Below are 13,448 nucleotides of genomic sequence, written 5' to 3'. Positions count from 1 at the left end.
GCTGGTTGTTTGCAAAAAACAAAGAAAAGAATGCAAACCAAGAACAAAAATATTACCCTCTGTCCTCTGCAAAAAAACGGTGCCATCCCTAACCCCCACCGTTCCCTTTGCGTCTCCCTTCAGGGTGGTTTGTTTATACATTTATTTTTATACTTATCGCTGGAGTTGTTTATAATTTATTATTACGTGTTTTGTTTCGGCCTGCTGCAGCTTTTGGGCCTGCCAGAAGGGGCGGCAACCGTCCAAAGGCAAAATGGCGAAGGAACAAACAGCACCGCTGCCGAAACAGCGCCCGAGATATCATGCCGGGACTGGATGGTGCGGGGGAGGGAGGAGGGCGTATGTAAGGGGAACGTGCTCCCATGTTCTCGCGGCGTGATCCAGCGGTGCGGCCAGTTTTTCACCGACGCTGGAAGCGATCGGAGCCCGCAGACGACTAGGTCCGTTGCCGCAGGTCCTGAAGCGTGAAAGGCCTGAAAGGCTTCCGTTTATAACCGCGCGGAACTGGAGCAAACTTTCCGACCTCCCCGCACCGCCTGGAGCTTGGAGGAGTTGCCCCGGGTACTCCGCTACGCTCGTAGCCTCCCTCGGGCTGGTGCTGTCCGCCCCCGGTGCACCTACCGAGCGGAGGTAAGGTGTCAACATTTCAACTCAAAAACTGGTGCATCGGTGTCACTGCCTCCGAGCGAAGTGGAAAGTGTTGGTGTGTAGGTCAGTTCGAGTGTGTCTGTGGGTGTTTGTTTGTGTGGGGAGACAAAACCGAAAAGCCTTCGGAAAGACAGAGGTGTTGTGTTGGAGGTGTTCCGAGCTAGCGCACAACCCCTAGAACTCGTCAGAACTTTCTGTGATGTCCGCCACGTCCGTCGTAGAAGTGCTGGACGACCCGTGGTGAGAGCCTGCACGCACACACACAGCATAGCAAACCGGTTCGGATGAGCTCCTGCAATCCGGCCGATCATCCGATCTTCTGGTGCGACAATCTGAAACGTCTCGAGCGGAAGCGCATCGCCGATGAGAGCCTGCGCGACTGGCGAAACCGGAAGCTGATCGAGCGACGGGCGCGCGCCAAGGACCAGGCCCATGTAAGGAGCACCCAGTAGCGAGCCACCGCCACCACCAGCACCCTCGCGGGCGTGGACAAGAGGAAGCTGCGACTGAGTAGGAGCAAAAGTAGTAGAACCGCGGTGAGCGCGGGGATCTGATCAGAACTCGGGTGCGTGTAGACCTAAATCCAACCAAACTAAACCCCAAAGTCCAGCCCAGCTTCCCCTTTTTCAAGCTTCGAGGTGTTGCACATCTTCTGGGTAGTCCGACCCTCCGGTTCCGGGCGCTTCTCCATCAACCTCGAGCTCCACGATCAATCTACAGTCAAAATTTGTGGTTGGGGTTCTCCTTGACGGTTCTCCAAGCTTGTAACCCTTGCTGCGCTGGGGATTATCCAGGTCAGGACGGGTTGAGACCGTGGGTTGAGACAAATATCGGAAAGACGCTTGTTTGATCGAAACAGTCAAGTTTGCGACTGGAACCACAAACAAAAACGAAGAACACAAAATCAGGACATTTGTCGTGACCGCAATTATGCAAAACCGTTTTCCTCGTTCCCCATCCTGTATTTATTGATGATGCCAGAGGCTCGTGGCGAATGTTTTCGACCTCCCTCCCATCGAGTTATTTAGTTGTGTTTTTGTCTTTCGCTCGACGAACACACATCGAAACCCCGAAGCCCCTGATAGGTGCAAAAGGGGAAAGGGTCATAATTTTCTTCCTATGGTGCGTTCATGGCAGTAACCTAACCTCAAACCTTGTGCCTGACAGCACTGTCACCCGGTTGCTTCAAGTTCACCGCGCGGCAGAAGGGATCAGGGACGGGGTTCGCTTGTTGGTTGCTTCCCAAAAGCAGGGCACAGGTAAACAAACAAATTACTTGCCAGAATTGGATAGTCAGAGACCGGGGACACGGAACCGTTGCGTTCTTGGCAGGAACTGGGTTGAAGTTTAACGGGCGCACAGGAATGCGCGGCCGCGGGAGTAATATAAATGCCGGATGACACACATTCCGTGCTGGAGCCGCATTTGGCGTTCGTATGGCGCGGGTATGGGAGGATCTCGTTTGCCGTGACAGGCATTATTTTGTCATCGGCTGCGGTTGTTTGCTGGTTTTATGGGTTTCTCAAACGAGTGGTTTGTTACTGGTTACAGGGAGGGAGGGAGAAATGGAGCACGGAGGGGGTTATGGCTTAGTGCCTGGAGTTCCACCTGCAGAACCATGTCCTATCCCACTGGGTGTTCCTGTGTGACATAAGCAGTAGGCTTTCAATCCGCTGCGCTCGAGCATCGCGCCGGACATCTTCAGCGAGCCTAACCATTCTAAACATACAGCCCAATCTCTATTCGATATCTGAACTCCTGGAAAGTTACACCGCGCCAGAGCATACTGCAGCTTTTAATTCGTGCAACTGTTTTGTTTGCTGGGTTTCAGCTAGCCACAGTTTTCGTGCGCTTCATGGCCTCTAAAGGCTGATGGTGAGGGAAAGTTTCAAGGATTTCCAAAACCCCGGAGGTGCCGTGAGCTTCGTTGCTATGTACCCTCTGCCCGCGCCATCAGGGTTCGTGCTCTCGTAACGTGCGACAGAGTGTATCCTTCAGGGTTTCGCCTTCAGCCTTGGAACGGCCAAATCAAGGGTTCGCCCTTTCGATAGCGAAGGCTAACGGCACTGCAGCCGATGTCGGAGTAAGCGCGGAACACGGAATGGACACCTGTGTTGACCTCCTGGGTTCCTTCCTGGTTGTCGCTCTCGCTTGAGCCAGCGAAAGACAGCGAAACGGAGTCAGCTTGCAACTAAAGCATTCATCGAAAAGTTTCCCCTCTTCCAGTACCGGGAAGTGATGGAGCGCTACTCGCCGTGGGGCCGGAAGGGCGGCGGCGCACCGAACGACACGATCCGCATGCGCAACATCCAGGCCGAGGGCCTCTATCCGGAGACGAAGAACGTTAGTATCGCGCCGCGGGTTCGCCGAGGCTCAAGTGGTCGTCGTCGCGCTCGACGCCTCCGTTCTGTTTGCGTTTCCCTTCTTGTCTTTTGTCTCTCCCCTTTGGCAGGACCTGCGGAATCCCGTCACGCTGGGCAGGACACGGGGGGTGGGGGCGGGCGGGGGTGGCGCGCCGATCCGCAGCGCCTCCGGCCAGATCGTGACCGGCCTGACGGACGATCCCATCATCAGCTTCAACGACGCCAACCGGTACCATGTGGACAACGAGCTGCGCTATCGGACGTCGCCGGCCCAGCAGCAGCACTACCGGGCGGAACTGGACCGGATCGTGGCGGAGAAGGAGAACCGGACGCGCAAGACGCGCAGCTCCGAGCTGGCGGAGACGAGCGTGGCGGGGGCGGGGGCGGGCGCGGTGGGCGCCGGAAGCCGCACGAATGGCGGCGGCCCCTGGGGTAAGGCGGGTCCGGGTGGGAAGCCGTGGCGGCCGCCGCGCAACGTCGGCCACAACTTCATGAAGTCGATGGGCTGGACGAACAAGGAGACGCTGCAGGATCTCGATCTGGAGCTGGTCAGTCGAATGCAGCGCCAGCTGGAGGAAGAGAACCGCTTCCTGAAGCGCTTCTCCAACTGCTGCTCGCGTTGTGTTTGTCAGTGCGTCAGCAACAGCCTGGAACCGCAGACGGGCGCTGGCGGAAGTGCCGGCGCGGGCATGTCGGGGGCCAGCCAGCGGGCCAAGTACCACACGACGCCCCCAGCGACGGCACCAGGCCCGCAGTCGTCGTCCCACGAGCCTCCGGCAGCTCTGCACGACTCGCAGCGGCGCGTTCCGAGACTCTGCAACCAACCAGGACAGCAAGGCAGCCAACAGCAGCAGCAGCCATCTCAGCAACCAGCAACGAACAGCAGCCAAACCCAGCCGGCACGCCGGAATGGCCGGGTGCCACCGACACGCAACTGCATGATCACGGGAGGCGTCGAGCTGGTGCCGCTGCTCGCCAAGCGCCGCTCCCAGCCGCGTCCCATCAGCCTCGGCACGACCGACGTCACCAAGATCGATAAGTACACCTCGAACGGGTAATAGTGGCACTCAGTAGTCAGACAGCCGACTCCTCCCCCCCGCCTCCTCTCCCTAGGCTAGGACTCCTCATGAAAATCCCCCGACAATCCCAATACCCTCCCCCGCCAAACCTAGCGATTCTCAGCGATCTACATCTTGCATTCCTCACGCCAAACATTGTACTTCTTCTCTCTTTCTCTCTTGCCTCCTTGTGCCTTCACACCTTCCCGCTCCCTCCTCTACCTTCCCTTCCACGACACATCCAACTGATGTTGTACCGAATGTTGTGCACCGGGTGTGCAGCAGTTTGGCGCGCCGGGCCGACGACCGCTACCTTACCGATCTCTGCAGTCAGATGAACCAGAAGCAGCGCAAGGTCGAGACGGTGCGGGCGATGGAGTTCGAGACCAGCCGGCAGCACTTCGAGACGTGGAGCAGTTTCTGGGGCCGGCCGGGCCACGGGGCGCCCCTGCCCAGCAAGAACAAGCACAACCTGGACAATCTGCTTTACAAATCGCGCCGCTAAAGCAGAAACTGTACCGCTGGAACCCTTTGGAGAAGAGACACAAAGACAGGGAAAGGGAGAGAGGGAGAGAGAGAGACACAAACACTGACGACGCCTTGCCACATCACGAACGCCACGAATGAAGGAGCACCCCTGGACCACTTGGAGATCTGGCCCAACGCCATCGATCGTACATCGGTGGCCATCTTGCGACTTCCCAAACCGAAACAAAATGGACGACTTAAACAAAATACAGGTCGCGTGTCATTTCCTCCAGTCTAAAGGGGGGAAAACCCGTAACCCTGAACCCAAGCACCTCGACCACGCGTTCCTCGCCCTTCGTGAACCAACCGACTTGATGGCAACTGTGCTAAACGAACAATTTTCTTCACTTGTCGGATGAGCGCAAGTGAAAGCAAAGTTGGTCCGCTGTCCGCGAATACCGATGTCAACGAAAACCAAACCCAACACACTATCGAAACGAACTCTATTCATGATCTTTATCTCTATCTCATCTGTATACAAGGTACAACAGATCAATGGATGGAGAGAAGATGGAAGCGACGTTAAACCCCGGCCAGTCGATAAACCGTAGTAGCTTAGAGTCGAAACTAGCGGAAGACATGGAGTTAACGATGGCCCGCCTGTACGTTTTTTCATACAAGAGGCGACCCATACGTCGGTCAAAGCCCCATATCGGTCGCATCGAACCTGTTACCTGTTGCGCGTTGTTAAATTTACAGATTCAATACATTCAATTAGTGAGCATTACATGTTACGTTTAGTTTGTGCTGCTTGCTAGCATCGAACGTTGTATTGTGAAGCTTTAATTGGAACGCTTGGTAGAAGCATCGTCGAACGATAAACACGTAGGGAATGATGTAAGGAGAGAGCAAGTTTAACCTAGTCACTACTATTGTTAATGTTGAAGGCGCACTTACGTTCATTAGGGATTAACCGACATCATCTGTAAGAGGTGTAGGGATTTCCCGGATTCGCCGTCACGTATTTTCCGTCAGCAAGTCTTATCGATCCGGTAGCTTATCTGACAGGCAGTTACATTTATAAATACTTTTTTCTTGTTATCATATTCAAATTCTTTAGATCGAGTAGAAACTAGTGAAGAAATTCCCACATATCATGAAGAGACCAAATAGTAAATGTGCATCGTTACATCAACAGCCGCTTCGTCTTTGAACGTTAAATAAAGGAACGTATGATAATATAAAAGCGATTGGCCTACGGCTGGTATTAAACAAATGGCCGATACGTTGAATTTCCGTGTGTTCTTTAAGAGGTAAGAGAGTTTCGCCGGTAGAACTTCCCTTGACTGGTTATGACTTTTTCAAATCGAACTATTCGACCAGCATCTAACGTGCGGCTAAACCCGAACCGTCAATGATATAGACAGTAACAAACGGCTGACCCACCCTGTGTTTTGCTTGTCAACTGTCAGCTGTCAGTTGGCTGCGAGCAAACACATCCCAACGCAGCGAAGCGCCTGGGAAAATGTAGGCCGTCGTCTGTTTTTTTTTGCCCCCGGACAGCTGGTAACGAGAGTTAATGGTCGATTGTATATTTTGCCCGCAGCATCGTTCGGGAAGCGCAGTTTATCGAGTAAATGGTTGGGCCCTTGCCGCCGGCAATGGTCATGTTTAGCGGCTGGGCTCCGGTGTAATTTTGGTGTGTTTTATTTATGCTACACAAACGTAGAGAGTGGCATGCCAGTGCCGAATCGGTCGAGTAAACATACCTCAGTGCAGACAGCATCAGCCCTGGTGTTCCATATGTAAAAATGGGTGTGGGAAAAAAGAAGGTGCGAGCTCTTAGGCGGCTGTTCTAATATGCGATAGTCAAATATCAAACGAATATTGAAACATACGAAACAAAAGGTAAGCGTTTAACACGTTATAAGATCGATTGCGCAAAGCTAGCTGGAGCTAGCGGAAAAATCGTATGCCGGTAACTAATAGATATCCTTTGCCATTTTAGGGGGACGGTAGGAAATAAAAATCTAGTATGGTTTGAAAGGAGCGTGCGATATTCGTCGACCCTTCCCACGAGTTCTTGTGAGCTTGAAGAAAACCAAAACAAACACTCTAAGATGCGTTTCAACAAGCAGGAGCTGATCACGCTAGCCACGCAGCCTAGCAACAAGTTCGAGAAGGAGGGTCCATTGTACGTGACGGAGAAACAGGAGGGTTTCTTCCGCAAGACTGAAGGTAAGTGGGCCACCATTGCTCAAGACAGCGAATGGTTGGCTCGACCAAAGGGGTCTCAAAACAAAACGGTTGCGTGTTGGAGACGTTGGTGTTGTCTACATCTGTTTGACGATTACTTTTAGCATCTCTGTAAAGTCGTCCTCATCGAACACTCGATATCTAACATTTCTATTCCTTTCAATCCATCCCCTTCACGTTGTGCGAATATTGTAAGTGGCACCATTTCATCTTTGTGCAGTTTCATTTCCGGGTTTCGGGACGGCCATATTTCATGTGGAGCTGGGAGCTGTGTAATTATTATGTGTTTTAGCTCCGTTCCACGTTTACTTTTATTTTATCATAATTCTTCCGTTTTCTTCACTTTCCTTTTGCCCTTCATGCGATTTCCGTGCGTTCCATCTCAACGTTATCGACGACCTACCAAACCGGCATTGACGGATGCTGCGGACGACCACCACCAACACCCCGATCCAACCACCTGGTCCTGGTTTTGCCCAACTTGTATGCCCAATTTCTCACGACTGACAAAAACGAAAAAAAAACAATGGTATACTTTTTCTGCACACCTTTGTTTCCGTTTGTCCCCGTTTGGTCGCACTTGTTTCGTGTGTTTGCTGCAAATGTTGTTCGTTGAATCACTCCGTTTCGATCACGTTTTGCGGGTAGATGAGACACAGCCATCCACTGGCGAGCCTGCGTTTCGAAAGGGTTTGCTGAAGCGCCAAAAATCGCTCAGCTGCATCGGTGGGGCATCAGCCAAAGGTTCGTTAATTCCCTCTGGCCCCTGTTTAATTTTTTCGCGCTCATCTTACGGTAGTTTATCCAGTTAGTTAAACTTATCCATCGTCTCGGTTCTGCTCAGCTTTGGGCTACACGAGGTGTTGAGTCGTTAGTTTGCATAATCCTTCCTACTAACACACAGTGCAAATCTGTTTTGTTTGGCGTGCATCGCAACTGTTCAACCTTTATGGTTTATTTTTGATTGTGGGAAAGATTAATCCTATCCTTGTTGTTATAGAACTAATAGAAAAAAAAAACATAACCTGACAAACCTAACAATCCATGAATTAGTTCAATGGTCACTGTTCGTGTGAGGCGTTTGTTTCCGCGTGGCGTTGATTGTATTATTTGTTTAACCGTGAATCTCGCAGTACTCTTAACACAAACCTAACAAGGAGACTTTGGTTTGCTGCAGGTTCGTTTCCTAAGTAGCACGTATGGTGGCGTATCGTCGCGATTCGGTTTGTTGCACTGCCCGTGGGTTTTCTAGCGGTATTTCTAACAACAAAGTACGTATACTAACTAAACCGTTTACCCGTAGCTTAACAGTCGCTTATCAGCTCTGGAACGCAGAACGGAATCGTATCAGCAGAATAGTGTCTTGTGACGTACGACCCAACTACGTAGAGTAGCAGTCGCTGTGCTTGATTAAACACATCGTGCTAAGGCGATACTCACATTCTTTGCAGTGAAATAGACGCAATACACACTTCTTCCTTCTTTTACCACCTCATAATTGGCCACTCTTAAATGACACGTACCTTCTCCCATCCGTAGTCAGTCTCGAGCGGTGGTGCCGGCTCCGGGGGAATCTGCTTTTCTACTTCAAAACAAGCGATCCATTTTCGGAGCCACAGGGTTGCATTGTGCTGGAAAAGTACAAATGCATCAAGCACGGTGACGAGCAGCAGGAGTACGACGGCTACGTGTTCTATCTTGGTAAGAAATGTCAGGGATTCGAAAACTTACACGCATTTCTAACACGGTTCGGGAATTACCATTTTGTTATTGCAGAGTTTGATGACGGCTTGAGGCAGCGGTTTGCGGCAAACTCGCAACAGGAACGACTCGAGTGGATGCAGGCTATCGGGCTGGCGGGGTACGACATCAAGCGGGCTCAGCTCAAGTACCTGCGCGAGCAAATCGACCGCAAGCGGGGTACAGTGCACGATGTGGACATCGATATGCTACGGCTCCAGACGGGCAAAGAAATAGGTAAAATGGCGTAGCTTTTGCCTCTCCCTATATGTTGCCAGTGGTGTTAGTGGATGTTTGACCGGTTTCGTTTTGCAGACTTAAACGAAATACCGATCTGCGAGTCGGTGATTTCGTGCGACAACCTGCTGTGCGATGGCAATGGGAAGCACCCGAACCCATCGGTGGTGGTGCAGGTGACGTCGAACAATCGTGCGTCCGGCTGGATCAAGTACGGCCGCACCGAGGTAATCGAGCGCTGCTCAAACCCGCAGTTCATTTGCACGATCGCGTTCCGCGCGTGCGATGGACTGCACGCGTCGTCGCAGATACGCTTCACGGCGTACGATGTGCGGGAGAAGGTCACCCAGACGGCCGTCCCGATTGGATGGGCCGAGATAGCGCTCGGCGTGATCGCGGACACGTCTCGCCTGCGTATTCCCCTGCGGACGCAGGTGTGCGGCGAGAACGCGGGCTTCCTTACGATTGCCACCTGCACGCCGGACATGGAGCGGCGGAACAATCCCCGGTCGCCGATAAAGACAGGTGGTCTCAGCGGTGGAGGGGCAGCCATGGGTGCGGTCGGCGCTGGTTCGGAACAACAGCAAGCGCAGCACGGGACGGGCCTGGGCCACCGGCGGTCTCAATCGTTGCCCCCAAAGCTCGGCATTAAGCTGTTCATTCCTCCTCCATCGAAGATATCGCTCGTCTTTACCAACCCGAGTGTGCGTATCCAAAAGAATGCTAACCTATCGACAGTCGATCCGGGATGCTGTAGGGTGCACGAACCTTGCATTGTCTTTCCGACACATTTCATACGTAATGTCAATTGTGGTTTAAAAGATAGATAGATTAATGCACAAGACAAGACTTATAACTTAGCTAGAGCTGTTAATAACGATATTTTTGTTCAGATCAGGTGCAGGTTCATCACAAACAATTCACAGGGTGTGTGACGAATTTTTGCAGTGAATTTGAACAAATTGTTATTGGGATATCAAACTGAACTGAAAGCAATCTATTCTAGTGTCTCGTATGCATCCTGTGTTCGACTGTGTGGATTTGTTTGCCTGTTGTGATTATGCTTTTTAATCTCTTGCACATCGGTTATTCATACGTTTGCAGATTCACACCTACCGGCTGCACTCCGGTCTCGGTGGCGACATAAGCGTGCTGGAGGTGATGCTTGAGAGCCAGCTGTGCTACGTCATCCCGCAGCAGCTGCTGTCGATTTGGATCGCGCGTGAAAAAGAGCTGCTGCAGGAGATTTCGGGCATGGGCGAGCTCGGGGGCGAGTGGCGTCAGCGGCAGATGGAGCTGCTCGACAAGCACCTGAAGCTGCTGAAGGACTACTCGCAGGCGAAGCAGTACCTCCACCAGCAGCAGCAGCGCGGCAAAGCGTTCAAGCCGAGCTGCCGGAAGTCGGACGAGACGATCGAGTTCGCGCCGGTCAACCTGCACCTGCAGCGCATGTGGGCGCACAACGATACGCTGAAGCGGGCGGGCATCCTCGACGTCGTGACGGTCGGGGCGTTCACGCGCCACTCGGGTAAGGCGAAGACGGGCGGGCTGATCAAGCTGCTGCAGCAAATCAAGGACTCGCCGGCGCGCGGTGATGCCCAGCACAAGGTGGCGGCGGCCAACGACGCGGTGCAGGCGATCAAGCAGTTGCGCAAGGAGATCGTCGAGATCATGTCGCAGCTGCTGTTTCTGGCCAAGTCCAAGAACCCCAAGGGTATGCTGCCGCTGTGCAACGAAATGATGACCAAGACGCGCACGCTGCTCGGCATCTGGGAGCCGAGCCTGGTGGAGGAGGCGTTCGCGTTCATCGAGCGCCACCGCATCATCGAGGACACGGCGGCAGATGGCGCGGGGGGAGAGTGCACTGGGGGAGCGCGGGGAGCACCGGGCGCTCCGTTGGGTGGCCTATCGCCGATGTCGCCGTTCAAGAAAATTACCCAGCAGCTCGGTGCACTCGATCTGAAGTCGCCCGAGCTGGAGGACTTCTCGACCCCCATGGGCCCCGCCCCGGACCTCTGGCCGCAGGTACGCACGAGCAAGTCGGGCACGCTCGGCGGGGGAGGTGGTGGTGCCGGCGGCAGCAACATGCTACGCACAAAGTCACCCTCCTCGCTGGACATCAGCACCATCGCCACCATCCAGAGCACGTTCAATCAGCTGCACCTGCAGGAAAAGTCGGACGCGTATCTGCTCGACGATGCGACGGGCTACGCGATGTCCTACTCGCTTCCCGCTACGAGCTACCTACCCACGGAGCAGCCATCGACGTCGAAGGGAAGTGGTAGAGGAGCCGGTGGAGAAGCGCTCTCCTTCAGCGAGACGCACTTCGATGTGAATGGTGACGTAACTCGGACGATGGCTTCAGTTGCACCACCTCCGCCGTCGGTGGTGGGCGAGAAAAGCGCCGTAGCAAAGGGCAGCGGTCCGAGCAGTAGCAGCAGTGGTCCGTTGACGGCGAATCAACTGTTGGAGAACAAGAACGAGCTGCTGTCGCACGTGTACGACGAGCAGGGCTACCTGATCGAGAACACGGCCATCGTGCTCGGGCACAACGGGGCGTTTCTGGACACGCAGGTGATGAGCTCGAGCCCGTCGGCGAACTACTACCGGCCGACGGAGGAACCGGAACCGCTCGACCTGACGCAGCTGAACATCGAGGCGAGCGTCATGTGTCTCGTGTCGAAGGTGAAATTTCTTTGCGGCCGCTGCGGCAGCCCCGCGGTTCGCCTCCGCCAACCGAAATCGTCGTCCGGCACGATGGGTTTGCGGTCGTCGCAGCGTTCCGCGGCAGCCGGTGCCTTCGAGCTGCAGCAACCGGACGTGGTTACCAGTCAACCGCTGTCGCTTCCATACGCTGCTGGTAGCTCACTTGCACAAGTAGAGGATCAGACCGCCGTTGCTGTCACCCACGACGAACCGGTTGCACCGGCGGAGCCCTCATTGCCACCGACGGCCACCGTTAAATCGCAGCAGCAGCAGGGGTTGTTGTGCAGCAGCAAGGAGCTCAACCTAGCGCTAACGCAAGCCGTCGGTGAGGTGACGCGCAAGGTGAAGAAGGGCAACAAGTTCACCGATGGGCTGGACCTGTCCGCGACTACCGACTGGGCGCTGGAGCTGCGCCCGTCGATGAAGAAGCTGCGTCAGGCGATGGACGGCCTGCTGAAGACGGCCCGGCTGATGCACTCGGTGCAGCGGCTGCAGCAGGACATGCGCAAGACGAGCGCCACGCTGGCCATCATGTACCGGCGGGACGTATGCTTTTCGCAGGCGTTGACGGCGCTCGTGTCGGCCCTCATGGCAAAGCTGTGGGGCCAGAACGTGACGGAGAACTTCATCAGCTTGCTGGTGCACCTCGGACCGCTCGCCTGCTTCGAGGGCCTGCTGTCGCTGTACGGCAACGAGACGGACATGTGGGGCGACATGAGCGTCGCCGTCGAGGATCTGGCGACGGTCGGGTTTACGCTCGTGCGCAGCAACCTCCACCGGGACACGAAGGCGGTACCGGTGCCTCGCGTCACCGGTTCCCGCCAGGCGCTCCGCGTCCTCCTGCCCGTCCCGGAGTCCGTCTTCTGCCATCTGCCGACGAAGGAAGCGGTCAGCTTCCGCGTCACACCCGTCTTTCTCAACGTCGGCATCAACGAGAAGGCGACGGTGGCGGAGACGCTCGGCTACACGCGCGAGCAGCAGCGCTCCAACTGGGACAACTACGACCGGCTGAAGCAGTACCACAGCCGCTACCGCAAGGTGCCGTTCAACTTCGTCAATCCGCTCTGCTCCGCCAGCCAGGACACGCCGACCAAGGTGGGCGCCTACACGGCCCAGCAGAAGGAGCTGCTCGTGCCGGAGCAGACGGTCGCCAAGTTCCTGGCCGACCTCGAGACGGAGCTGCGCTCGAGCACCACCAAGAACTACCGCGTGCTGCAGTTGGGCGAGGACATCACGCGGGCCCTCCAGGGGCTCCGGTTTACCTCGTGCAAGAGCGCCAAGGATCGTACGTCGATGGCGGTCACGCTCGAGCAGTGCCGCGTGCTGCAGCAGGAGTTCCACCTGTCCGCTGCCAACCTACAGAACGTGCTCGATACGATGCGAAGGTAGTGTGCGACGGTGTTTACACCCAACTTGTATTCAAAACGTTTATGCTTTCCTTTTAGCGAAGGGACCCGCTCGGACAACACGCTGAAGAACGTCGGGCTGCGGAAGTACGCGTTCAATCTGCCCCAAGTCCTGTCGCTGCCCTCCGTCTACCGCCCACCGGCCGGAGCCTACGGGAAGGCACAATCCTAGATTCCACCACCCCTTCCGGCCTACCGGCAGCAACAACATGCGTGCGTAGCACGCTGTGCGTGCATTACTTACTTTAGTTTTATTGTGTTTCGTTTATTTTATTATTTTGTTTTTGTTAATTTTATTATCGGATGTTTCGTTAATGTTTATCTTCCTTCTGAACTCATTTTTACTAAGCGTGTGTCATTATCAACGTTTTTACGCGGAGAAACGGAAAATTTTTAGAACGAACTAACGCAAGGCTGTAGGGTTTTGTTAGTTTCTCCTCGGGTGTTTATTTTCCTTAATGTAAATGCTTTCTAACCCTTCGCACGCTCCCACGCGTACCGAATGCGTCTACAATTATTTATTTCCCTTCTACGATAGCATACTAAGGCTAAAGTCCGATGGAGTC

The 13,448-nt window shown here is 54.4% G+C and overlaps 2 protein-coding genes across 2 annotated transcripts; both read left to right on the top strand.

Annotated features, from left to right (window-relative positions):
• Positions 1–932: 932 nt before the first annotated feature.
• Positions 933–4,574, top strand: LOC131291290 (uncharacterized). Its single transcript, XM_058320483.1, has 4 exons — positions 933–1,082; positions 2,860–2,991; positions 3,101–4,065; positions 4,352–4,574. The coding sequence occupies exons 1-4, from the start codon at positions 933–935 to the stop codon at positions 4,572–4,574; spliced, it is 1,470 nt and encodes a 489-aa protein (XP_058176466.1).
• Positions 4,575–6,552: 1,978 nt separating this feature from the next.
• On the top strand, positions 6,553–13,189 carry LOC131290761 (inositol polyphosphate 4-phosphatase type II). The gene is made up of 7 exons (XM_058319937.1): positions 6,553–6,775; positions 7,442–7,537; positions 8,333–8,494; positions 8,570–8,770; positions 8,849–9,474; positions 9,875–12,861; positions 12,922–13,189. Exons 1-7 carry the CDS (start codon positions 6,658–6,660, stop codon positions 13,052–13,054), a joined length of 4,323 nt encoding a protein of 1,440 aa, XP_058175920.1. The 5' UTR covers positions 6,553–6,657; the 3' UTR covers positions 13,055–13,189.
• Positions 13,190–13,448: the final 259 nt, after the last annotated feature.

This window comes from Anopheles ziemanni, chromosome X, assembly GCF_943734765.1.
Source record: "Anopheles ziemanni chromosome X, idAnoZiCoDA_A2_x.2, whole genome shotgun sequence".
NCBI lineage: Eukaryota > Metazoa > Arthropoda > Insecta > Diptera > Culicidae > Anopheles > Anopheles ziemanni.
The sequence above is the reverse complement of the archived record's forward strand: the minus strand, read 5'-3'. Positions and strand labels throughout refer to the sequence as shown.

Coding starts and splice junctions, on each gene's coding strand:
- LOC131291290 (XM_058320483.1), top strand. CDS start 933: ATGAGCTCCTGCAATCCGGCCGATCATCCGATCTTCTGGTGCGACAAT. Junction 1,083..2,859: donor GCGCCAAGGACCAGGCCCAT/GTAAGGAGCACC, acceptor TTCATCGAAAAG/TTTCCCCTCTTCCAGTACCG. Junction 2,992..3,100: donor TCTATCCGGAGACGAAGAAC/GTTAGTATCGCG, acceptor CCCCTTTGGCAG/GACCTGCGGAATCCCGTCAC.
- LOC131290761 (XM_058319937.1), top strand. CDS start 6,658: ATGCGTTTCAACAAGCAGGAGCTGATCACGCTAGCCACGCAGCCTAGC. Junction 8,495..8,569: donor CGGCTACGTGTTCTATCTTG/GTAAGAAATGTC, acceptor TTGTTATTGCAG/AGTTTGATGACGGCTTGAGG. Junction 8,771..8,848: donor CCAGACGGGCAAAGAAATAG/GTAAAATGGCGT, acceptor TTCGTTTTGCAG/ACTTAAACGAAATACCGATC.